Genomic DNA, 25,570 nt, shown 5'->3' on the forward strand with positions numbered 1-25,570 from the left:
CCATAAAATTGTAGAAATGAAAGAATATTTTGGTATCCACATTTGTATTTCTTTGGTTTTCAATGGAACAAAACAAAAAAAGCTGAAAAAATTACTCATCTTAGCTTATTCCACACAGAAATTCTAAAATGGCCCGGATAATATTATTGGCACCTTTTTTAGAAATAATTAGATTTCAAGCAGGTGATTCTCCTTTACTGTGGAATTGAACTCACCTGTGGTGAGTTGCAGGTGTCCACAATATAAAAATCAATCATTCAACCAGTTTGGATGGAGAAAAGGAGTCATTCTGCTGTTTTGTGTCACTGTGTGTACCACAATGAGCATGGAGAAAAGAAAGAAAACCAGAGAATTGTCTGAGGAGGTCAGACAAGATTGTAGCCGAGCATGAACAATCTCAAGGCAACAAGTCCATCTCCAAAGATCTTGATGTTCCTGTGTCCACCATACGCAATGTTATGAGGAAGTTTAAGGCCCATGGCACTGTAGCCGACATCCCTGGGCGTGGCCGCAAGAGAAAACTTGATCGAAGATTGCAGCGAAGGATTGTTCGAATGGTGGAGAAAGCACCTTGATCAACTGCCAAATAGATTCAAGCTGACCTTCAGACACAAGGTACGACAGTTTCAACTCGCACCATCCGTCGCCGACTCGATGAAAGGGGGTTCTATGGTAGGAGACCCAGGAGGACCCCACTGCTGAGAGAGAGATATAAGAAAGCCTGACTGGAGTTTTCCAAAACACACCTGAACAAGCGAAAAGCCCCTGGGAGAATGTGCTGTGGACAGATGAGACCAATTTAGAGCTTTTTTTGTAAAGCACATCATCTCTATGTTCACAGAAAACAAAATGAAGCCTTCAAAGAAAAGAACACCTTCCTTAGAGTCAAACACGGAGAAGCTTCAGTGATGTTTTGGGGTTGCTATGCTGCCTCTGGCACTGTGTGCCTTGAATGTGTGCATGGCAACATGAAATCAGGAGATTACCAAGACATTTTGGAGCGCAATGTTCAACCCAGTGTCAGAAAGCTGGGACTCCATCGAAGATCATGGGTCTTGCAGCAGGACAATGACTCCAAACACACTTCAAAAAACACCGAGGAATGGTTCAAGACAAAGCGCTGGACTGTTCTGAAGTGGCCAGCAATGAGTCCAGATCTAAACCCCATTGAACACCTGTGGGAAGATCTGAAAACAGCAGTTGGGAGAAGGCACCCTTCAAATCTGGGAGAACTGGAGCAGTTTGCACAAGACGAGTGGGCCAAACTGCCAGTAGAGAGGTGTAGGAAGCTCATTCATGGCTATAGGAAGCGCTTGACTGCAGTTATTTTGTCCAAAGGTTGTCTGTGCTACCAAATATTAAGTCTCGGGTGTCAATAATTTTGTCAATGCCATTTCTTTTTATTTTCTGATTTAAAAGGATATATTAAGTTCTGAATCAAAAACAAAGGTTCTGTAATATTAACAGTGAAATAAAGAATTGTGGAAACCATAAACTGTTGTCAATTTCAACTTATTTTTAGAGAAAATTGTTATTTGAAAAATTATTTGAAAAAGATGCAAGGGTGCCAATCTTTTTGGCCACGACTGTAAGTTTAATTGTATTGCTGTGTTGGAGATATTATCAAAACAGAGAGGAAAAAGCGTACTAAAGGCAAATTGCTATAGGAATGCCACCCCATTATCACATGGTAATAAACTGCACTCCTTTGTAGTCACCTGTTCATAGTTTGGATGAAATTTTTGTCATATTTTACCAATCTGAAAGTGCCACACAAGTATAAAGTCTATTAAAAGACGAAACTAGAACATCATTCTATAGATAGCATACCTCCGCTTGGTTGGCCATATCACTCAATGGTGAAGAATCACTTAAAAATTCCACGAGCCAGATCCGTATCTGGATCTTCACCAAAATTGAACCGAATCGTCCTTGTCACACACACAACCTGTCCAACAAGTTTCATCCAAATCCATCCATACCTTTTTGAGATATCCTGCTATGTATCGTTTTTGGCACGATCTCCCAATGGTGAAGAATCACTTCTTCTTTTTTTCTTTTTTTTTGTATACAAGACCGAGGCTCGTGTAAGAGCTAAGATTTATGACAAAAAAAAAACGGACACGTAAGACATAATAAAGGGAGCGGGAGACAATATGGGGAAAGAGGGGGAAACACACAAGTACAACATTTGAGAGCAGGGACATTGGGAGATCTGTGGGAGGGAGAGGGCTTGGGGGTAGGAGGTGTGGGAAGGGGGGTGGGAGAGATAAACAAAAAAAAACACATGGACTGGGGTGAATTAACCGGGGGTAGAAAAGATCAAGGTTTTGGATGGGGGAAGGTAAGAGATGGTGGTGAACAGCTGTGTTAAAGACCTGGAGGGAGGAGTGGGATTGAAGAGAGTGAGGGAGTTTGTTCCAGAGGCGGGAGAAAAGAGGAATGTAAGAGTGAAGGTGAGCAGAGAGGCTTGATTTTGGCAGCTTCACCAGAAGAGGGTTGCTGACAGATCTTGTGCGACCTGTAGGAGTATTTGGGGGACAGAGCTCAGTGAGAGCTGGGGGGCTAGGCCAGAGAGGAGTCGGTAGAAGACAGAAAGACGACCATCCTGCCTACAGTGAGTGAGTGAAGGGCCCTCAGAGTTAGCTTCATCGCAGGAGATTCCAATGATTCTGAAAGCTTTGGTTTCAACAGCGTGAAGCCGAGCCAGGTGTGAGGCAGGAGCACCAGCCCAGAGGTGAGAACAGTATTCCATTGAGCTGCGGACGAAAGCCTTGTATGTGGTGAGGAGCTCAGGTTTGCCAAGGAAAGACTTCGCACGACAGAGGATGCCCAGCCGGCGACTGGCTTTGGAGGCTAGCTTGGAAATGTGGTTTTCCCAGGAAAGATCATGGCAGATTGTGAGACCCAAGAGCTTGAGTGACAGAACTTCTTGGAGAGGAATGTTGAGAAAGAAGATGGGAGGGTTGTCCAGATGGTCTTTTCGGAGAGACATAGTGAGAGTGTGAGATTTGTCAGGATTGAAAGACATGTTCCACTTCTTTAACCAGTCTGTGATTTTGTCCAGGTATGCAGAGAGTGAGGGGGCTACAGATTGCCGATCTGAGGGATGAGGTATGGAGCGGCAGAGAGTGGAGTCATCAGCAAAAAGATCGAGACGATTTTCCAGAGAGTCGGAGAGATCATTGATGAAGACCAGAAAAAGCACAGGGCCCAGAACACTGCCTTGGGGAACTCCAACTTGAACAGGAAGGGGAGATGAGAGAAACCCATTCAGGGCCACACGTTGAATACGACCAGAGAGGAAGTCCGCAAGCCATGAGTGGAGATTTCCATGGATACCATAGGAGGAGAGTTTGGTGAGCAGAGCGGTACGCCAGACCGTATGGAAGGCACGTGATATGTCAAGGGAGACAGCTCTAATTTCCTGTTTGGCATTGAGGACCTCCATCTATTGTTGAGACAGCAGAAGCAGCATGTCCAGAGTAGAGTGACCTGGTCTGAAACCAAATTGAAGATCAGAGATCAAGTCATTGGAGAAGAGGAAGGATTTGATATCCGAAGCAATGATGGATTCCATGGCTTTGCTGATAATTTGGAGCAGACTGGTTGGTCTGTAGTTGCAAGGATCTGTTTTTGCACATTTTTTGTGTAAAGCGGTAATGTTTGCTGATTTCCAAGCTGATGGCAGATGACCTTGAGCAAAACAGAGGGTGAAGAGAACAGAGAGAGGGTGTGAAAGAGCGGCAGAGCAGGATTTTAGGACCCGTGGGCTGATGCCATCTGGTCCAGTTGCAGAATCAGAGTCGAGGATTGACAGAAACCTCTCCACCTTGTCAGGAGAGAAAGGCACAGAGTCCAGGAGCAGCTGGGTAGAAATGGGTACAGTGGGTACACATAGAGACGGGTTTGGGACACAATGTTTTGAGGCAAACACAGAGTTGAGGCATTAAGCTTTTTCACGTGCGGAGTCAGCTGTGTAGCCGTTTGAGGTAAGGGAGGGGATGGAGGGGGCACAAACACCAGAAACAGATTTGACCAGATGCCACCAGGATTTGGAGGAGGGAGACAGGTTTGAGAGTTCAGTCTTGAGAGTAGAGAGATATTGTTTCCTGGTTCTCCTGAGGGTAGACACACACTTGTTCCGGGCTTTGTGAAAGGAAATGAGATTGCCTTCCGTTGGATTTGCCTTCCAGGAGGCGAAGGCAAGTTGTTTCAGGGCAACTGCCTCACCACAAGATTCCATGTACCGTGTACTTAAAAAATTATAGTAGCCGGATCCAGATCTTCACCAAAATCGAATAATTTCGTGCTTGTCACATACGCTTCATCTCTGCCAAATTTAATCCGAATCCGTCCACAACTTTTGGAGATATTTTGTTCAGAAACGGACAAACAAACATACAGACAGACAGGGGTGAAAAAGCCTCCATCCACCTTTGGTGGCGGAGGTAATCATACAATCCCCAGTCATAATCGTGTGAACCCAGGAATGGCTCCCATGACTGAAACACAACAAGCGTGCAAGAATCTGTATTGGCTGGTCAGTGATATTGCATGTGATACAAGACTTAATGTTTGTAGAAAGCTGAACCTCCCCAAACGTGATGTCAAGTATCTTAGAGTGTGTTTTGTACACAAGTAGACACACTCCCTATAGGTGCGACAGGATGGCTCATGTTATTTTCCTCTTTGGGGTATATAGATTACAGTCTTTCTAGACTCAGGTCAGTTAGTCTGTGGTGGATGCGCTAAGCATAGAATGCCTCAAGGATCTTGGGATTCCTCCAAATTTCACACATACAGACAGATGGACACGCGTACGCATTTGAGTATGACAGATGATGGTTGAATAAAGATCCAGTCAACAACCTTGCTGTAAATGCAGGTGTGGTTCTTACTTCAAGAAAAGCAAAATGCACATCACTATCAGTATGAAGAGGCCTCAATGACCATGAACGGTAGCTGTTCAAACCCCACTTCTGAGAAGACGTAACCAAACTAAAGGGCTGAAACTGAGATGAGCAAACCTGGACATGCATGTGCTTTGTACACATGAGTCCAAATTAAAAATGGTGGACAACAATCAATGGTTCTTCTTGATGGAGAGAACGGTGTCATTGCCAATCTACAACACCAACAGTGAAGCAGTTGAGGATCATGCCAACCAGTGGTGTCGATGCTCCTGTTGGCATTCTGATTGCTGGCAAATACAGGTAGATTCTGTATGCAAGTCTGTGTACATTCATCCCCCCCTCATCTCCCCCCCCCACCCCCCCTCAACCCAAACACCCCCACCACCCACATGTTTTGTAATTGGAGAAATAAGGAATGTGGCGAAGAATGAGGGCTCGGGGAGGAAACATGGGGTGCACAAGATGAACAAAGAAACAAACTCTCAGGACAGATTTCATGTGTTTATTTGTAAACAGGGAACTCATTATAATGCTGGAGGACGATGCGTCTTCTTATGCCAATGTAAAACACAATAGCAGCTGAACCTTTGCGAGGGAAAGGCAGCGCTGCAGATGACCCAAAGTCAGTAGGCCCCAAGGAGGTCACCACGCTAGAAAAAGTTGATGCAGTCCACAAGATTTTAATGAATGACAGAAGGCCAAAAGGTCAAGAGTCAGGCATACAGCTGACACATTAGGAACCAGCACGGGGCCAGTGTCCTCCATCTTCACTGAAACATTGGGCATGAATTTAGTTTTCAGCATGATGGGTGGCCAAAATGTTGACTGCTGATCAGAAAAGAGCTCGAATTGACGTTTCCAGGGAGCTTCTCTAGCAGTTTCTAGGAAATGCAGAAAATGCCATGAGCAGCATCGTGACTCGGACTGAGTCATGTGTTCACCACTTTGATTCTGAGAGCAAACGGCAGATCATGTGGTGGAAGCACACAAGTTACACGCCTCCCAGGAGTTTCAAGAAGAAGGCTGGAAAGTTCGCAGCCATTGTGTCTGAGACAGACAATGGGGGTAATCCTGACTTTTTCCAGACAGTCCAGGTCTAGGTAACACTGACCACAGCAACCAACTGTGGTTTTACACTGCTCTATTCACGAGACTTGGCTTCCGCAGACTTCCACCTGGTCCCCAATTTGAAGGACGAGCATCATGGAAAACTTTCTGATGACGTGATAGCAGTGGTGGAAGAGTTTTTGGACAAGCTGGGCAAGAACATCGACAAGACAGGTGTGGTAGCTTAGCCTCAACCGTGCTGGGCCCATTGCATTGAACTCAAGAGGGACTATGTTGAAAATCATATCAACAATTGAAAACAAATCATGTTTTTTAAGTCGAGATAGAATCTTTATAAATGCCCCTGACCTTACATGTGAGGGGAGGCATCTGCATGCATGGATGGGAAGCTCGGACTGTAAGGGGTAAATTTATTGTAGTCAAATTAGTGTTTTCGAATATTTTTGTTGTGCAAAAATGCATGCGTGCTTAAAAGGCCAAGGAATAACCCACACTTTCTGCCTTGGCAGGCTGCCGAGCTTGCACAGACTCCGAGAGTGATGGTGAGACAGGAGTGGATGAAATAGGGAGACAGGTGAGGGAGATTTCGGGTGGGCCTTCGCTCCCTCCACAAGAGAATCCTCAGGTATGGAGGTCTCCAAACCCATTCGGCTGCTTTTGAGCCAAGTTGAACTCACCTTTCCTTTCCATCGGTTGCCCTACTTGCTTTGAGTCCTACCTCTTTATTTGCACTCTCTGCATTCCCTTCATTGTTTTCCCCCCTATTTTGCTTCCCTCAGAAACTCCACTTTCTCGGCTCCATGGGCTTGCTCACACTTGCTCAGCGCCACGAGCATGATCGTGGGCGTGCTCGGAAACGGCGGCGCCTCCACATGGAGTCGAGCCCACCATCCAGTCCTTCACCAATCCTTCCCTCTTCACCCCACGCTCACTCTCCCCTAACCATGGCCATGAATACCTCAGCTTTCTCTCGTGAGCACCTCAATGGTGAAGCGGGATTTGCACAAAAGGCAGACTTCCTCTTGGCACTGGGCCTGAGGCACGTGCCACCTGGTGCTGTTCGAGGTGGGCTCCTTGGACATGTTACAATGTCAGCTGTCCAGCATGGAAAATGGGAACACAATTGGGCAGAAAATGAGGGCACAGTTTATGGTTTATTAGCTAGTACATTAATGAGTAAGAATCAGACATTTATGACAGCATGTAGCACGTGTTCATACATCATAATATTACATGTCGTTACGTGACTGCCCAATGGGATGTTTGTACGACATAAGCATCATGGGCTACGTTACATCTTCATACATATATACACACACACACAGAGGCAGATAAATTAAAGCCAATCACTGAAAGAAGGGGATGATTCAAGTGATTAATTCTCATGTTCATTAACACACTTTCTGCCATAACATACTCTTTATTTCCTGCACAGAGATGGAATGCACTCTGGAGCTCATTCGGGCGGTGAAAGAGAAGGCCGTGTTGCTTGAATCTCCATTTAAGAATCCCGAACCAATGCTGTGGGCAGGCCTAGATCGTCCCCTTTCCAGTAAGTGTGCAGGTAACTACGCGCCGTAAATGTTTGTTTGTGCTGAAGCATTCTGGGTGCTCAACTTAAGACCCAAGGTTGTGCTCAACTAAGATCCAACCTGAAGAGGCTGATAAGTGTATGTATGACAGGGTTTAAATCAACTTAAGACTTGTCAGAGCATTGTTGAGCCCATATCACATCTCAGCAATATGGTTGCTAGCTCCTTCTTGAGTTGGGAAATTAAGATTATATATATATATATTGTTACTGATCGCGGATTAAGATGTTATTTACCGAGCGGTGGTATTGCCGCGACCTAACAGGATCCCTGACTCACCCGATTCACCCAGGACTTTGGCCGGATCGCACCGCAGCTGCTCAATGAGGGGAAAAGACGAAAACGACGAATGCAAAGAGGAAAAGGAATAAAATGAATAGACGGACAGAAGAGTAATTGAATTTATTATTTACACAAGCAAAAAGGAGCAATCAAGTTTTATTTACAACACAAGACGCAGGTGACACAGTGCAAATTTTAGCTTACCTACAGACTTAATTAAATACCCAGGGACAGAACAAACAAAACAAACTCACGTATACAAGAAGGGTGGAAAGGCAGGAGGTGGATGGCTGGAGGGAGAGGAAAGGTCCAAGGGGGTCCTGCAGCTCAACCGGCGCGTTTAGCAGCCGCCATTCCTTTACGGTCCTGCTCCAAACCACCGTTCAGGCCCCCTTTGGCTGTTGGGTGTTCTTGCTGCCGCGGCCTCCGCTGCGTTCCCAGGACTTGTCTGACTCGTTGGTCCACACCCTCAACTCTTTCTTGGTCCCTCACTCTTTACCACCGACTCCTCACCGCAACCAACGCAACCACTTGACCACCACCTCTACTGACTGACTCTTCACCACTCTCCACCTGACGACCGACTCTCAACCAACTCAGACCAACCAACCACTCACTTCCGTTCGCGCCTTTTATAGCGCCTCCAGCGATTACGCCGCCGGCGTTCTGGACACGCCCATCGGGGTGCTCACCTCGGCCCTGGTTGGTCGCGCGACCCCCGGGCTCCGCCCTCGATGACGACGGGCGGGTATGCCCCTCCTCCCCTCTATGACGAGGTGGAGACACGCCTTTCTCCTCCGACTCGAGCCTCGTGGTCAATGGCGGTTATTGGAGGGGAGGTAATATGGTAATCGAGGGTTGGCAATCACGAGAGGGGATGTAAAAGGGAATGGAGATTTTGGGGATGGGAAGGAAAGGGAGATTTTGGGGATGGGAAGGAAAGGGAGATTTTGGGGATGGGAAGGAAAGGGAGATTTTGGGGATGGGAAGGAAAGGGGATCTATTCTCTTTCACTGGTGCAATGGAGTACTTCAATTAATGGGAGACACAGCCTTACCCTAAAACACAGAATAAGAGATAACTATCAACAGGGGTATTCTATTATTTGGCTGATGTGTATGCTTGTGGACTAATTATGGGATGTCCTTTCACCTTTACACAGCTCCGGAGGTAGGGGGGCGCAGAATAAACAATAATAATAATAGTACAGCACACAATCAAAAAATATACAGTCCTCATCTCCGCAACACTGCACCCTCCTCCTCTTAGGCACGTTCCGGGCCTACAACTTTTACTTTTAGTGTGACACGTAGGTGTAGTTCCCTCTACTTTTAACCTGACCCTGAGTGCGACATAAATAAATGTGTCCCGCTGCTCCATTGCACCCTGCCTAACAGACTTACGCCCACAGTTAACCGAATTGCGGAATGGTCTTCAAACTATACACTGACGGTGGGAAGCATTATTTACAATGACGCTATTTTTATTTACAAAACTAACCCAGGACCTGTAATTGTTCTTTCTGGGGGGGAGACAGTCTGCTCTGCATCGACGCACCATTAAAGCACCCAAAAACGCACCAATACAAGCACCCTCAAGCACCAATCGGTGCAGTCACCATTGTTCATCAATAAAAATAAACCAACAACCCCTAACCCTGCAGGTGATCTCTTGCTCTTCGGCTCCCTCTGCTGGTTATTATTATTTTCCTGGTGTTGTCATCTTCCCTTGCTGGCGGCCTATTTGCAATAAAAGAATGCACCTAACGTGTCCGTTTTTATTTTATTTATGGCCCACAGGGGCCGACTACGTGTGGTTCACCTGTGGGGCATCGGTGCCCTGTGGCCAAGGTCCGCCAGCAAGATTTCGGGCCCTCATGGCCGGTTCCAGCAGAGGGGCCATGCCCCAACCCATGGGGTCCATAGGTGGTGCTCGGCCACAGACATGTGGTCCATAATGTGGTGCATCGATGCAGACAGCTGGTTCTGGGAATTTCGGGCGCACAATGGCCGACCCACGCACGCTCCCCTCGGCACCCAGTGGTGCACAGGTCATGTGGGAGACAAAAGGGGAAAGACAATTGAGCGAGGGGTAAGGTCACAAGGGTACACATCAATAAGGCAATGCAAGGCGAAATGCGTACGGAGGGCAAAGTGAGAAAGCTCGTCCCTACCGTACATCACCCCCCTGTCACCTACCCTACCCTTGCCCTTACCCCATATGTACAAAAATCTACACATTTACAAATTCGTCACTACTGTCACGTCTTCCCCATATTTCCCCTATACCAAATTAGTCTCCACAATCCCTCTACTTCAAAATTTGCCATCACCAAATTCATCATCAATCCTCATAAGGAGGCAGAGATGGAACATCAAAGCACAATGTCACACCCACGTCATGATGCGTCTCACATTCCAAAACATTTGCATCAAAAATAATTAAACATGGCATGGTGCAGAGTACCTGTCACCTCAGGTGAGTGGATGCAGATGGTGCGAGGAGACTTCATCCTAACTACTTTCTAAATGACATTAACACACTTTACACTACCCGGGGTCTTTCCCTGCCAATCCATTGGCCAACTTACACTACGGGTTCTAAAAACCAATTCCCATTGACCAAACTGTGGTGCTTCTGAATTTGGGGTCTCACTCCCCCGATTCATCTCCCGGTGCCTCGCACAATTTCTGGGCTGCGACGTGTAGCTCTCCCAGCAGGTCTACCCACCTGCACACCTCCACCACTGTAGTTGCCACCCGAGCTTACCTAGTTCCTCACCATAACCTATCTAACTGGGGCAGGCCCCTCCTGGCTCTGTCACCCCACTCGGTGCCCTCTGGCACTGGGCTACCCGGGTCCGTCCTCCGGATCCTCGGGCCCCATCCACAACAACTACTACCGGCTCCCAGAGCCCACCTGCGGCCTCACCTGGCCGACATCCTCACAGTGGTGGAGCGCCCAACCAACTACACACACTAACAGGCTACACGCCCAGCCATTTCCACGACACTAATGCACCCATCCAAATACCATTCTTTCACCCGCACCACAGATGCCAATATCCAACCACAATTTACCTATACCCTCTACCTAACACTTACACTACCCGCCCCGGGTATCCGTGATGGGGGTCCACTCTTCCCCCATTCACACCTTCGCACCATCCACTCCACTCCACAATTTCCACCATACTCACTCCACGACCATCCATTCCAATACTCCAGATATTCCACACTACCATTTATTCCACACAGCCACATACACCTGTTGTTGCACACCTGTGCCCTCACACCTGGTGCCACCTGCACCCTCCTTTCTTCCTGGACCATTTGGTCATCACAATACGCAATCACCACTACTATCACTCAAACACTGCTCCACACACCTGTCCAGTTGCACACCTGTGCAATCACACCTGGTCAATCACACCTGTTCAATCCTCACACACGGCATCATCTCAGCTAACTACTCCCCTCTGAAACTTGCGCTTCCCAGTCGTCCCTTTAAACTATTGCGCTCCCACGTCATTATCATCCACACTAAACTACCTGCGTCCCCACTACAGGTATCAGTCACTAACTAAACTTAACGTTACCTAATGTCATCTTCGCTAGATCCCTACACACGATATATCCTAACCCACCCGGGCTAGTTTTCACTGCCATACACCACCCCATAAGCTATAGCGCATTTGCCCCCCCGCTGTGAGGGATGGTGGATTTGCCATCCCACCACATCGGGGGTCTCTCTATCAATTTTGCTCGTCCAAATTTCAGCCAATTCAAAAATTTTCCATTTACTACCAATTCTATCCATCATCTGCCAATCATTACTGCCAATCATCAAATTTTTGCCTTTTTCTAATTTTGGGTCCAAACCACTATCCTCATCACCCGTCTACTTATTACATCCTCTCGGTGCGCCAATTCACGTCTACAGCCCGGCTTCGTACAGCCGAGCAATGAACGCGGGTCGTTTTGTGCCAGCGGCTGGATGCGTCCCGCATTCGTGGCAGGGACGGGGGCTTACCCGGGCCGAGATCCCACGCACCACCTCGGCGTGGAGCCATCCAATGTCCCGATCTCGACCTGCCGGCACGTCTCAATAGAAAGTGGTCGCCATGACGACCCTTCCTATCGGGCTGCCCGCTCCGCCTAGTGGAGCCCGGACGCGGCCGTTCCAAGCGAGGCACAGCGTGGATCGCGTACGGCGGTTCTTTTGAAACCGCCGTGGTTCGGATCCCCGCTGGTCCTCGCGGCACGCGAAGCTGCCCGACGCGCACCGAGGGCCCGATTCAGCTATAAGTCGTTCTAACCTTTAACCCGGTTACCGTCGATGCCTTACCTGGATGCTTACACGCATACGCTACCCCTTTCTTGCTCATACATGCAGCCGTTTCCATGCTCCTCGTCGTACCTTTTCTTACACACCTCGGTACACTCATTCCGCTCACCGACTTGGTCACACACCTGACCACCGAACACCTTGGCACACATTCGTCGCTCGCACACCTCACCAACACACCTCTTCGCGCCCCCTCCTCGGTCACCTCCTCTGTGACAATCACAGGTGTGCTCTCACCCGCACACCCAACCACGTGCCTCACTACCAATTCCAGCGTGCATTCCCACTCACGCTCTACCATTCCAGGTGTGCATCCTTCCATTCCAGGTGTACATCCTCGCTCACCTGCCACAACCAACTCACGCTCCGTGTCACTCTCACTACTCTCACCTCCACTCTTGACAACGCACTCTTTCCCCATGCACCTGTCCGTTACACACCTTTCTCGCGCATCCTCTTGCGCACACTCTTTCGTTACTTCCTCCGTAACACTTACCACACTGCGCTTCCATGTACCCCCTCGCACACGCGCTTCGACCAACTCGCTCCTGACGGCACACTCACTCCTCGGCGTGCACTTTTTCCTCACACACCCCATGGTCGGACATTCTCGCACACCTCTTTTTTCGCACACCTGACCTGTCGCACACTTCACCAACGGCCTTTCACGAACACCCGGATCCAAACCAATCCCCAAGCCGACTGAAGCTTTCCTCACATCATATACATTGCCACTCACCTCCGTACCTCGTCTCCGCACCTCTTTTGCCACCTGCAAACTCTTTATTTGGTTAGTGAGCATCACATCATGATTTGAACACAGACCTTGTACATATTCCATCACCTCCTCCTGGATTTCTCTTTTAGTTTCTGTCCGTCTCTTCTTAATTTCACTCACCTCTTCTTCCACTTCCTCTAATTTTTGTTTAACCTCTTTTATTTCTCGGTGCGTCTCCTCAAGTTCGTCCTCTAAGGCTACCGTGACCGTCTCTATGTGCATCCTCACCTCTCGGTCCTTCGTCTCCATTATCTCTGTCACCTCGTCCACCCTCATTGTCAGTTCCTCACGTACCATCTGACATTGCCTCTGTGTCGCTATTAATTCGTTTTTTATTTCTTTTTGTGTCGCCTTTAACCCTCCTAGTACCGCAGTGTTCTTTTGAACCTGCTCCACTAGTTCTTTTTGTCCCTCCGTCAGCTGTTCCACCTCCTCCGTCAGATCTTCTATTCCCACTTGTAACTTTGCCGTATTATTTCTCACCTCTTTCTCCATACGCTTCTCACCTCGCTTTACCTCCTCGCGTAGCCCCGAAACCTCCTCACCCACACCTCGTCGTATCTCCTCTTTCATCTCCCCCATCTCTTTTGTAGATGCCACCCTCATCTGTCCCAATTCATCCCTCTGAGCATCCAGTTTACTTTCTAACCTGATTTGCACCTCCTCTATCTGGTTTCCCATTCGTTTGATTTCCCTGGCAGATTGTTCCCCTATTTCCCGCAATTTGTCCTCCATCCTATTTTCTAGCCCCATTAACCCATTTTTCATCCCCTCTATCTGATTCTCCTGGGCAGCCATTCTATTTTCCACCCCCGTTAACCCATGTCTCACCTCTTTTATCCCGTTGTCTAACCCCTCAAAATTATTGTCTAACTTCCCAAATTTCTTGTCTAACTCCTCAACGGTACCCCTCGCTTCGTCCCTCATTACCCCCATTTGGTTTCCCATTTGTCCCATTCGCTCACCCTGAGCATCCATTTTTGCTTCTAGCCCCATATTTGCCATTAGTATGGTTGCATTAATCTGCGCCATGAGGTCCCGCACATCAATTCCCGCTATTTGCGCAGCGGGCGCGGCTACCCCGCGCTCGTGCGAGGCGCCTTTTTGCGCGCCTGAAACCTCGTGCGCGAGAGCGCCATTTTGTGCACCTGATACCCCCTCAACCGCCTCCTCATCGCTCCCCTCCATTTGATCCTGGGTTACTCCTAACCCCTCCTCTAGCTCTCCCACCGGCATCCCGTCGCCTTGACCAGCCATGGCGCGATTTCAAAATTCGGGTTTTTCTTTTTAAAAAAAACAAATTTCGGCAGCTCGTAATTTTGACCAAAATTTTTTTTCTCTCTATTCGTTTTAAAAATTTGGTTCGGGCCTCGAATCCCACTCCCAGACACCAATTGTTACTGATCGCGGATTAAGATGTTATTTACCGAGCGGTGGTATTGCCGCGACCTAACAGGATCCCTGACTCACCCGATTCACCCAGGACTTTGGCCGGATCGCACCGCAGCTGCTCAATGAGGGGAAAAGACGAAAACGACGAATGCAAAGAGGAAAAGGAATAAAACGAATAGACGGACAGAAGAGTAATTGAATTTATTATTTACACAAGCAAAAAGGAGCAATCAAGTTTTATTTACAACACAAGACGCAGGTGACACAGTGCAAATTTTAGCTTACCTACAGACTTAATTAAATACCCAGGGACAGAACAAACAAAACAAACTCACGTATACAAGAAGGGTGGAAAGGCAGGAGGTGGATGGCTGGAGGGAGAGGAAAGGTCCAAGGGGTCCTGCAGCTCAACCGGCGCGTTTAGCAGCCGCCGTTCCTTTACAGTCCTGCTCCAAACCGCCGTTCAGGCCCCCTTTGGCTGTTGGGTGTTCTTGCTGCCGCGGCCTCCGCTGCGTTCCCAGGACTTGTCTGACTCGTTGGTCCACACCCTCAACTCTTTCTTGGTCCCTCACTCTTTACCACCGACTCCTCACCGCAACCAACGCAACCACTTGACCACCACCTCTACTGACTGACTCTTCACCACTCTCCACCTGACGACCGACTCTCAACCAACTCAGACCAACCAACCACTCACTTCCGTTCGCGCCTTTTATAGCGCCTCCAGCGATTACGCCGCCGGCGTTCTGGACACGCCCATCGGGGTGCTCACCTCGGCCCTGGTTGGTCGCGCGACCCCCGGGCTCCGCCCTCGATGACGACGGGCGGGTATGCCCCTCCTCCCCTCTATGACGAGGTGGAGACACGCCTTTCTCCTCCGACTCGAGCCTCGTGGTCAATGGCGGTTATTGGAGGGGAGGTAATATGGTAATCGAGGGTTGGCAATCACGAGAGGGGATGTAAAAGGGAATGGAGATTTTGGGGATGGGAAGGAAAGGGAGATTTTGGGGATGGGAAGGAAAGGGAGATTTTGGGGATGGGAAGGAAAGGGAGATTTTGGGGATGGGAAGGAAAGGGGATCTATTCTCTTTCACTGGTGCAATGGAGTACTTCAATTAATGGGAGACACAGCCTTACCCTAAAACACAGAATAAGAGATAACTATCAACAGGGGTATTCTATTATTTGGCTGATGTGTATGCTTGTGGACTAATTATGGGATGCCCTTTCACCTTTACACAGCTCCGGAGGTAGGGGGGCGCAGAATAAACAATAATAATAATAGTACAGCACACAATCAAAAAATATACAGTCCTCATCTCCGCAACAATATATATGTCGTGTGTGTGTGTTTGTCTTTGTCTTTTAGGTGTTTGTTGTTAGAAATACTTTGGAAGCATCTTTATGTTGAGTGCCATCAAATCAGTGTGCATCTAGTGAGAGATGACATGAGTGAGCCTCCAATAGAAGAGGAAATGTATCATGCACTGCACAGTTTGAAAGGGATTGCAGCAAGAATAGAATAGAATCCTGCCTGAGATGGGGTGAAGAGCTGTGCAGCAGACATGAATGACTACATCTGACCTTATTCTTCTCCAGCACAATGTGGAAAGACTTACGAATCCCTGAAATAACAATTGTATGCAACGTCATATGTGTGATAGGATTGCATCTGACTAAAACTGCCAGAAAAGAAAATCCTGTTAAGCTCTACTTGGAAGATAATTCGCAAAATAATTTGTTGTTTAAATATGCAAAAGCAGGAAAGCATTATACCGTCCATCTCACAAAGCAAGGATGCCATCAAGTGCAAAAAGTGGTTTTGCAACACGACCAGAAGTGCGAAAAGTGGTTTTCAACACTAACACAAGTGCGAAAAGTAGTTTTGCATTACAAGCACAAGTGTGTAAAGTGGTTTTGCAACACCAACACAAGTGTGGAAAGTGGTTTTGCATCACCAGCACAAGTGTGGAAAGTCGTTTTGCAACACTAACACAAGTGTGGAAACTGGTTTTGCAACACTAACACAAGTGGGGAAAGTGGTTTTCAATGCAACCACAACCACATTTCCTCTTCTATTGGAGGCTCACTCATGTCATCTCTCACTAGATGCACACTGATTTGATGGCACTCAACATAAAGATGCTTCCAAAGTATTTCTAACAACAAACATCTAAAAGACAAAGAATGCGCATGCGCAAGATTGGGGGTCAAGTTCTTTCGAAGCTGTCCATGCGCTCACGCTTTCGAAGTTAAGTAATTTTTTCACAATTGTGTTTTTGTCGTAACTGTATCTATCTTTCGGTGTGTATACTTATAGTGTGTCTTTAGTAAGATTCTCGGTGTTAATTTTTCATACCTGCATACAAAATCGTCGGTCAATTCGTGTCGCGTATTCTGAGGCCTAGTAGGCTTCCGTGTCCAACCTTGAGGCTTTGTTTTTCTCTCAGCGAATCGTCGATTGCGCTGCAATTACTTTCGTTCCCTGTTTTTTGTCCCAGTCTTTCACCCCATACTTCCTTGTTTAAAATCTCAACTCAGAAAAAAAAAAACCCAAAAAATATTTCCTTCTCTGCTCTTATTCGTTTATTCGTTGTTCTTATTTGTTCATTCGTTCTTCGACCACGTTGTTCGTGATCACGTGATCACGTTGTTAAAAATGTTTAAACTTTCCCCTGAAGAACTGTATTCTGTCGTATATTATAACACCTTTTTCTTCTTCTTCTATAAAAGGATGCTTTTGACTTGCTCACCAAATCTATTCATTCCAAAAAAAAATTCCATCTCTTACAGTTCCTCTTTTCATTCCCGAAACTCTCCTGCACTCCACCCCTCCTTCAGCGTCCTCAAACATATTTTTGACTCGAAGGTCTCAAGAAACTCATTTTGCAATAAATGTTTGTTTCCCATTAATCGTACACTTTTCAAAATCCAATCTCACCCCTCCCCTCCAAATCTTCCCCATCACCCCTTCCCTCCAAAACTTCCTCATCACCCCTCCCCTCCAAAACTTCCCCATCACCCCTCCCCTCCAAATCTTCCCCCTTGCCCCTCCCCTCCAAATCTTCCCCATCACCCCTTCCCTCCAAAACATCCCCATCACCCCTCCCCTCCAAAACTTCCCCATCACCCCTCCCCTCCAAATCTACCCCCTTGCCCCTCCCCTCCAAATCTTCCCCATCACCCATCTCTTTAAAATATTCCCCCTTGCCCCTCCCCTCCAAATCTTCCCCATCACCCATCCCTTTCAAATCTTCCCCCTTTCCCCTCCCCTCCAAATCTTCCCCATCACCCCTTCCCTCCAAACCTTCCCCATCACCCCTCCCCTCCAAATCTACCCCCTTGCCCCTCCCCTCCAAATCTTCCCCATCACCCATCCCTTTCAAATCTCCCCCCTTGCCCCTTCCGTCCTAAACTCCCCCCACACCCCTCCCCTCCGAGACTCTCCCTCGCTCCTCCCCTCCTAGACTCCCCTCTCACCCCTCCTCCTCAAAGCGTCCTCCCCGCTTCTTCCCCCTTCCAACTTTCACCTTCATCTCCCCCAACCTTCTGCCTCGCTCTTCCCCCTCCTCAAATAACACCTCACTGTGCCTCACCCAATCACCATCAAACCTTTTGTCCGACCCATTCTTCCCTTTCTCCAAGCTATTCTGAAATCTCTGACACACCTTCAACAGCTCTCCCTACCTCTTCCTCCTCTTCCACATCTTACCCTACCCCTCCCCCCCCCCCCCTGTTCTGTATTCGATGCTCCCCCTTCCTCTTCATTAACGGTATGGACCTCAAACATCCGGGGCCTTTGCTCAAACTTGACTGATCTCTCCATACAGGTTGCTTCTGACAAACCATACGTGATCTGCTTAACAGAAACTTTCCTCCTTCATGATGTCTCTGATTCCTTGGTATCTCTCCCAGGTTACTCCATCCTCCGGTATGATAGACCTGAGCCTCGTCCTGGAGGTGGGGTTGCTATCTTTATTTAAAAAACTCTCTTTCTCACTCGCCCTGCACTGCCCTCTCTCCACCTCACCCCCAGGAATACCTTTGGCTACGGCTGCCCCTTCGCTCCCACCTTTTGTTCATATGTGTGTTGTACCGTCCACCAAACAGTGATGACTCCATCTACATCTCGCTGTCTGATAATATGGACCAACTTCTATCTCCCCATTCCATCTCTCTCTTCCTCATATGTGGTGATTTCAATTGTCACCATGCCAGTTGGCTGGGTGTGGGTACCTCTCTCAACAGCCATGGCTCTTCAGCAAAGGACTTCTGCGACTCACTGGGACTGACACAATCTGTCAATTTCCCGACCCGGATCTCAGTCAATGGAGCATCTTCTCTTCTGGACTTGGTTATGACTAACTTCCCTGAAAATGTCTGCTGCTCTTCTTCTGCTCCAATCGGCTCATCTGATCATGTGCTTGTTAAAGTGGACATCTCTCCGACCATTCTCAGAGAGCCTCCTCAGCGTCGAGGAGTCTGGCATTTCACTCAGGCCAACTGGCACGGTCTTCAAGCAGCCATCAATCATCTGGACTGGTCTCCCATCTTTACTGCCTCTGACATAAACTCATCCTGGGAATTCTTCCAAAGTAAATTGCTCTCTCTCATGCACAGATTTATCCCATCTCGTCTTCAGTTGTCATACCCTTCCTCCTGTCCATGGTACACGGAATCTTGTGGTGAGGCTGTTGCCCAGAAACAACTTGCTTTCGTCTCCTGCAAAGCAAATCCAACGGAAGGAAATCTCATTTCCTTTCACAAAGCCCGAAACAAGTGTGTGCCCACCCTCAGGAGAGCCAGGAAACAATATCTCTCCCTTCTCAAGACCGAACTCTCTTATCTGTCTCCCTCTTCCAAATCCTGGTGGCGTCTGGTCAAATCTGTTTCTGGTGTTTGTTCCCCCTCCATCCCCTCCCTCACCTCAAACGGCTACACGGCTGACTCGCACGTGAAAAAGCTGAATGCCTCAACTCTGTGTTTGCCTCTAAATCTTGTGTCCCAAACCCATCCCTCTCTGTACCCACCATACCCAGTCGTACCCAGCTGCTCCTGGACTCTGTGTCCTTTTCTCCTGACAAGGTGGAAAAGTTTCTGTCAACCCTCGACTCTGATTCTGCAACTGGACCTGACGGCATCAGCCCACGGGTCCTAAAATCCTGTTCTTCCGCTCTTTGACTCCCTCTCTCTGTTCTCTTCACCCTCTCTTTTGCTCAAGGTCTTCTGCCATCTGCTTGGAAATCAGCCAAAATCACCGCTTTGCACAAAAAAGGTGCAAAAACAGATCCTAGCAACTACAGACCAATCAGCCTTCTCCCAATTATCAGCAAAGTCATGGAATCCATCATTGCTTCAGATATGAAATCTTTCCTCTTCTCCAATGGCTTGATCTCTGATCATCAATTTGGTTTCAGACCTGGTCACTCTACTCTGGACATGCTGCTTCTGCTGTCTCAACAATGGATGGAGGTCCTTCATGCCAAACAGGAAATCAGAGCTGTCTCCCTTGACATATCACGTGCCTTCGATACGGTCTGGAACCCCCTCTGCTCACCAAACTCTCCTCCTTTGGTATCCATGGAAATCTCCACGCATGGCTGGCGGATTTCCTCTCTAGTCGTAGTCAACGTGTGGCCCTGAATGGGTTTCTCTCATCTCCTCTTCCTGTTCAGGCTGGAGTTCCCCAAGGCAGTGTTCTGGGCCCTGTGCTTTTTCTGGTCTTCATAAATGATCTCTCTGACTCTTGAAAATCCTCTCTATCTCTTTGCTGATGACTCTACTCTCTGTTGCTCCATTCCTCATTGGAGCGTCATTCCTCATTCCTCACCCTCAGATCGGCAGTCTGCAGCCTCCTCACTCTCTGCAGACCTGGACAAAATCACAGACTGGGCAAACAAGTGGAACATGTCTTTCAATCCTGACAAATCTCACACTCTTACGATGTCTCTCCGAAAAGACCGACTGGACAACCCTCCCATCCACTTTCTGAATAATCCTCTCCAAGAAGTTCTGTCACTCAAGCTTTTGGGTCTCACTATCTGCCATGATCTTTCCTGGGAAAACCACATTTCAAATCTGGCCTCCAAAGCCAGTCGCCGACTGGGCATCCTCCGTCGTGCGAAGTCCTTCCTTGGCACACCTGAGCTCCTCACCACATACAAGGCTTTCAACCGCAGCTCAATGGAATACTGCTCTCCCGTCTGGGCTGGTGCTCCTGCCTCATACCTAGCTCGTCTTCACGCTGTTGAAACCAAAGCGTTCAGAATCATTGGAATCTCCCGCGATGAAGCTAACTCCAAGGGCCTTTCACTCACTCACCGCAGGCAGGTTGGTGATCTTTCCGTCTTCTACCGACTCCTCTCTGGCCTTCCCCCCCCCCCCCCCCCCCAGCTCTCTCTGGGCTCTGTCCCCCAAATATTCCTACAGGTCGCACAAGGTCTGCTGCAACCCTCTCATGGTTAAACTGCCAAAATCAAGACTCTCTGCTCACCTTCACTCCTTCATTCCTCTTTTCTCCCACCTCTGAAACAAACTCCCTCACTCTCTTCAATCCCACTCCACCCTCCAGGTCTTTAAAACAGCTGTTCACCACCATCTCTTTATCTTCCCCCATCCAAAACCTTGATCTTTTCTACCCCTGCTAATTTCACCCCAAATCCACTTTTTTGAAATACCAACTTCTGTCTAGGAAGTCCTTGGTGTCCTTGTGTTTTATACTTCTCCCCCCCCCCCCCCCCCCTTCCCACGCCTCCTCCCTTCAAGCCCTCTCCCTCCCACACATCTCCCTGCTCTCAAATGTTATGTTTGTGTGCTTCCCCATCTTGTCTTCCGCTCCCTCTTTTTATATATTTTGTTTGTCTGGTTGATTTGTTTGTGAAATAAATGTCAGCTCTTTCACGAGCCTCGATTCAGTATACAAAAAAAAAAAAAATTCCATCCTGCTTTATGTGCAATCACTTAGTTCTCCAAACGTAACTGCATGTTCTCCTGGTGGGTTTCATTGAAGATTTATTTTTCATAGTGGGAAGGGAAAGTAATGGCGCATGCAATCCAGCATGTAGAAACTTTCATAATGACCAGAACAGGCCAGAATCACGGATTTCTAGTCAAAAGGGCAGCCATGTTAATTTTGTAGGATTACAAAGGAGTACACGAATAAAAAAAACAATTTTTTTAAACATTGCACCAAATACAGGTGATACTTTGGACTGAAAAATGCAGAAAGCTGAAGAATCTCAATAGCTATCATCTCTCACCTGGTGTTGGCTTAGCGGTTAGGGTGCCAGCTTGGGATCCTAGGATCCTGGGTTCGAATCCCGATCGATCGCTGAATTAACGCCAGGGTGGTTGACTCAGCCTGTCATCCTTCTGAGGTCGGCAAATTGAGTACCAGCTTGCTGGGATGAAGGATCACGGTGTGTACCCCGGTTTAGAATAGGTACACCGTATCCCTGCGCATCGTAAGAGGCGATCAAGGGTTGGCGTCAGGAAGGGCATCCGGCCATAAAAACATTGCCTCAAACAGGGAATCATGATTGTCATGGGGCACACAAGGCTAACCCCCGCTCTAGCGGGGAAAATGGCCTTAAAACGATCATTCATTCATTCTCACCCACGAGCACCGAGTTTATAAATCTGGAAGGGAATTGACTCCATTTTTAATTCTTCAAAGCACTGGGACAGGCCGCTGGCCTGGCTGAGGTGTCAGGTCTTTGACATGATCCCAAAGATGCCCCAACAAGGGTCATTTTTGGTGTGGGATACTTGACGTGTCACTGTTTTATGCTGATGTTTTGGTGAATTTGTTTAGCTGTTAAAATTGCCCCAAGTAATACCAAAGGGGTTACTCCCCAATCCAAAGGGTACACCTTGGCCTGTTAGAACTTGTCAAGGAATCTTTTATGGACAGGAATCATTTATTTCCTGCTACTACACAGCATTTCATCACTTGCTCATTTTGATTTTGTAATGTTGCCAGTCATTGTGATATTCATATATTAATATTATTAATAATAATATGATATTCATATATTAATACATAGTCATAGTCATTAATTGTGATATAATAATGACTTACACGATTGTTTTAATTTTTTGCCAGGGTTGCTGAAACTTTCTGTTAACACGCACGGATGTGTTGAGGAAAGGCCTCAAACTCCAGGCTGCAGACCAGAGGACCAGCTCAAAAAACCTAAAGGCCTAAAAAAAGCCTTGCTGCAGAGCCCATTTGACACTGCGTCCGTTCTCCAACCTCATTATGACACCGACGGTGTCAGGTCGCCGATTTTAACAGGAACTCCAAAACCTGAAACGAACAAGTCAAATGAGAGGGAACGAGAGAATGTAAACTCACCGCCACGTCTTGCCCTCAACTTGCCAGGACCAGATGTGGCAAAGCCTTTAGTTGAGCGGCCCAAAGGTGCAGACAGCACCGCATCTAGATCTTCAACTCGGCATGGGGGCACCGTTCCACAGCTACGCAATGCACAATGGTCACCTTCTGAGAGAGAGATGTCCGCGTGGGTTCCCACTCGTAGCGAAGGAAGCACAACCAGCGGAGTTATCGTTTCAACACCATCAGAGCCTGTTCACACAAATGGTGCGACGCAGGACCGCAAAGAGGTGGAAAGCAGTCATCTTGACCGTCGTCCACAAGCATCTGTCATACAAGTTGTTGGTGGACCCAAGCGAAGCCGAGAAGTGACTGGTACAGATGGTAGTGGGCCTGAAGAGAATGGACTTGACAGTTGGGAGCGTGGAAAAGTGCGATGGCAAGGGGTCGAGGCCATTTTTGAAGCATACCAGCTCTATTTGGAAGGTAAGAACTAGAGAGGTTTTTGCAGTTTTCAGACGTTTATTTTTGTATCACTGCACTTCTATGCAATGTTTGCTGCATTTCTCTTGAAGCTTAAACAACGAACTATCAAGTTACACTTTAAGGGTGGTGGAAAGTTACTGTTTTTATGATGGATTTTCACCAAATGTTTGTGTATTTGTTATTGCGATCTTTTGATCGGGAGTGTTACTGCAATTTATTTATTTTGTCAAAATAGTAGATTGAGGCTCATGGAAGAGTGAGATGACAGAGGGTAGATTGGCAACATACTGACAGTGGGGCCACAGTTGGACACACCAAGCAAGGGAATGAACGAACAGGAAAAGAGGAGAGGAGGGGGTAGGAAATGCAGTATCCTTCAAGATAGTTTGGTTAGGTAGGGTGACTTTTAGTAGAAAATATCCCAGGTAGGGACTGGGGGATATGGTGCTAATACAACAACAACAACAACAACAACAACATGCATTTTAAGGCCATTTTCCCTGCTAGAGTGGGGGTTAGCCTTGCGGTCCCCATAACAATCTTCTCCATTTTGCCCTATTTTCTGCATCTCCCCTTGTTAACCGCCTTGCCCGCATTTCTTCTTCCACCATCTTTAGCCAAGTCTTTCTCGGTCTTCCCCGTCCTCTACTTCCTTCTACATTCATTTCCATCACTCTTCTCAACCAGTCACTTTCATCCTTCGTCAACACATGACCAAACCATCTCAACCTGTTCCTCTTCACAGCATCAATCACAGGCTCTATTCCCATCATCTTTCGCAATTCATCATTTGTCTTCCTCTCTCTCAACGATACTCTGCACATCCACCGAACCATTCGCATTTCCACCCTTTCCAACCTTCGTTGCTGCTCTACGTTCATTACCCATGTCTCGCTCCCATAAATCATAACACTTCTCACACATGCAGCATACACCTTTCCCTTCAGCTTCAACGACACTCCCCTCCTCATCAGCACGCCACTCAGTTCCCGGAACTTCTTCCATGCACATCTCACTCTAGCAACCGTTGCCGAGTCTGATCCACCTTCTCCATTCAGCATGTCTCCGAGGTAGCAAAATGTTTTCACACCTTCCAGCTTCACGCCGTCTCCAAGATCCAACTCAACATTTCCTCCATCTGCAGCTCCCTCTGTGCACACCTTACATTTGAATGTAGCTGCCACACTGGTTAATGACCCTCTCAGACCACTACATTTTTGATGAACCCACTCAGCGCACATTGTACATTGAATGGAGTTCACTCCGACACCCTTCCTACACACAACACAGGGCCACTTCCCAGTTCTTTCCACCTCACCACATGCTTTACCACTTGCCATCACCTTCGTCTTTCCGATATTCACCTTCAGACCTTTTGTCTCCATACATTCCTTCCACTTGTTCATCTTTTCCTTCAGTCCATCCAGCAGTTAACATTATTGTGTTAATATGTTAATATTAATATGTTAATACAGCAGTATAATGTCCAAGAGGATGGTGTCGAGGTAGCACATTACCTAGGAGCTCTGTAGTCTTGTTTCAATCCCCCATCCTACTATAACCCGTCCGATTGGTGCTTTGCAGACAGGGCGTCGAATCACAAAGTGCGCCGTCCCTCGTATGGACGTTAAGCCGGGTTTCCCGTCTGCTTGCATTAGCTGGTGGACGTTAAAGGTCCTACGGTGTCCTTCGTGAAGAGTAGGTGAGTTATCGCCGGCACCCTGAATCGAATCACAAATTCCTGAATCACAGACAGGGAGCACTGCATCAGCAGCACAACCATTCTCCCAGCGATAATGCAACCAGGAAGTACGTGTTGCATATGAATGAAGGATATAATACAGTGATTCATACAATTAAATAGTTTTTAGTATCATAGTTCAATACAACCAGACACAAATGAATACTGTATTTATATATACTAGGGCATGCCCGTACTATATATATATCTAAAATTATATCCCCCCCCCCTCTATTTACATGAAATGGTTTGGTCCATTCGCAAAGCCAAAGCGAACGGCTTGCGAGTACGGTGACAATCCCCCCCCCCCTCTATTTACATGAAATGGTTTGGTCCAAAGCGAACGGCTTGCGAGTACGGTGACAATCCCCCCCCTCTATTTACATGAAATGGTTTGGTCCAAAGCGAACGGCTTGCGAGTACGGTGACAATCCCCCCCCCCCTCTATTTACATGAAATGGTTTGGTCCAAAGCGAACGGCTTGCGGAGTTTGGTAAAGAAATCGCCATAGCTCGGTAACTACTTCTCCGATTAATATGAAACCTTGAAAAGGCACATCCTCGGGTCCCCAGCAATATACCTGGCAAGTTTCAAGTATATCGGACCGGTAGTTGTCGAGAAACAGCGGTCGCA

The 25,570-nt window shown here is 47.6% G+C and overlaps 1 protein-coding gene across 7 annotated transcripts in view; it reads left to right on the top strand.

Moving 5' to 3' along the window:
• Positions 1–25,570, top strand: part of GSE1 (Gse1 coiled-coil protein) — a 228,486-nt gene that overhangs the window by 191,495 nt on the left and 11,421 nt on the right. For 5 of the 7 annotated variants that reach the window (XR_013624571.1, XR_013624572.1, XM_068128764.2 and 2 more), the window contains exons 11-14: positions 6,494–6,609; positions 6,764–7,049; positions 7,420–7,548; positions 22,480–23,196. Coding sequence is in view for 4 of the 7 variants with exons in the window: in XM_068128764.2 (XP_067984865.2) it covers positions 6,494–6,609; positions 6,764–7,049; positions 7,420–7,548; positions 22,480–23,196 (1,248 nt within the window). In the remaining 3 variants the exon portion in view is untranslated. The remainder of the gene's footprint in view (positions 1–6,493; positions 6,610–6,763; positions 7,050–7,419; positions 7,549–22,479; positions 23,197–25,570) is intronic. The other 2 variants (XR_013624573.1, XM_078784564.1) reach the window with 1 other exon arrangement.

The sequence above is a fragment of the Myxine glutinosa genome, chromosome 9 (genome assembly GCF_964187855.1).
Source record: "Myxine glutinosa chromosome 9, kmMyxGlut1.1, whole genome shotgun sequence".
Classification (NCBI taxonomy): Eukaryota; Metazoa; Chordata; class Myxini; order Myxiniformes; family Myxinidae; genus Myxine; species Myxine glutinosa.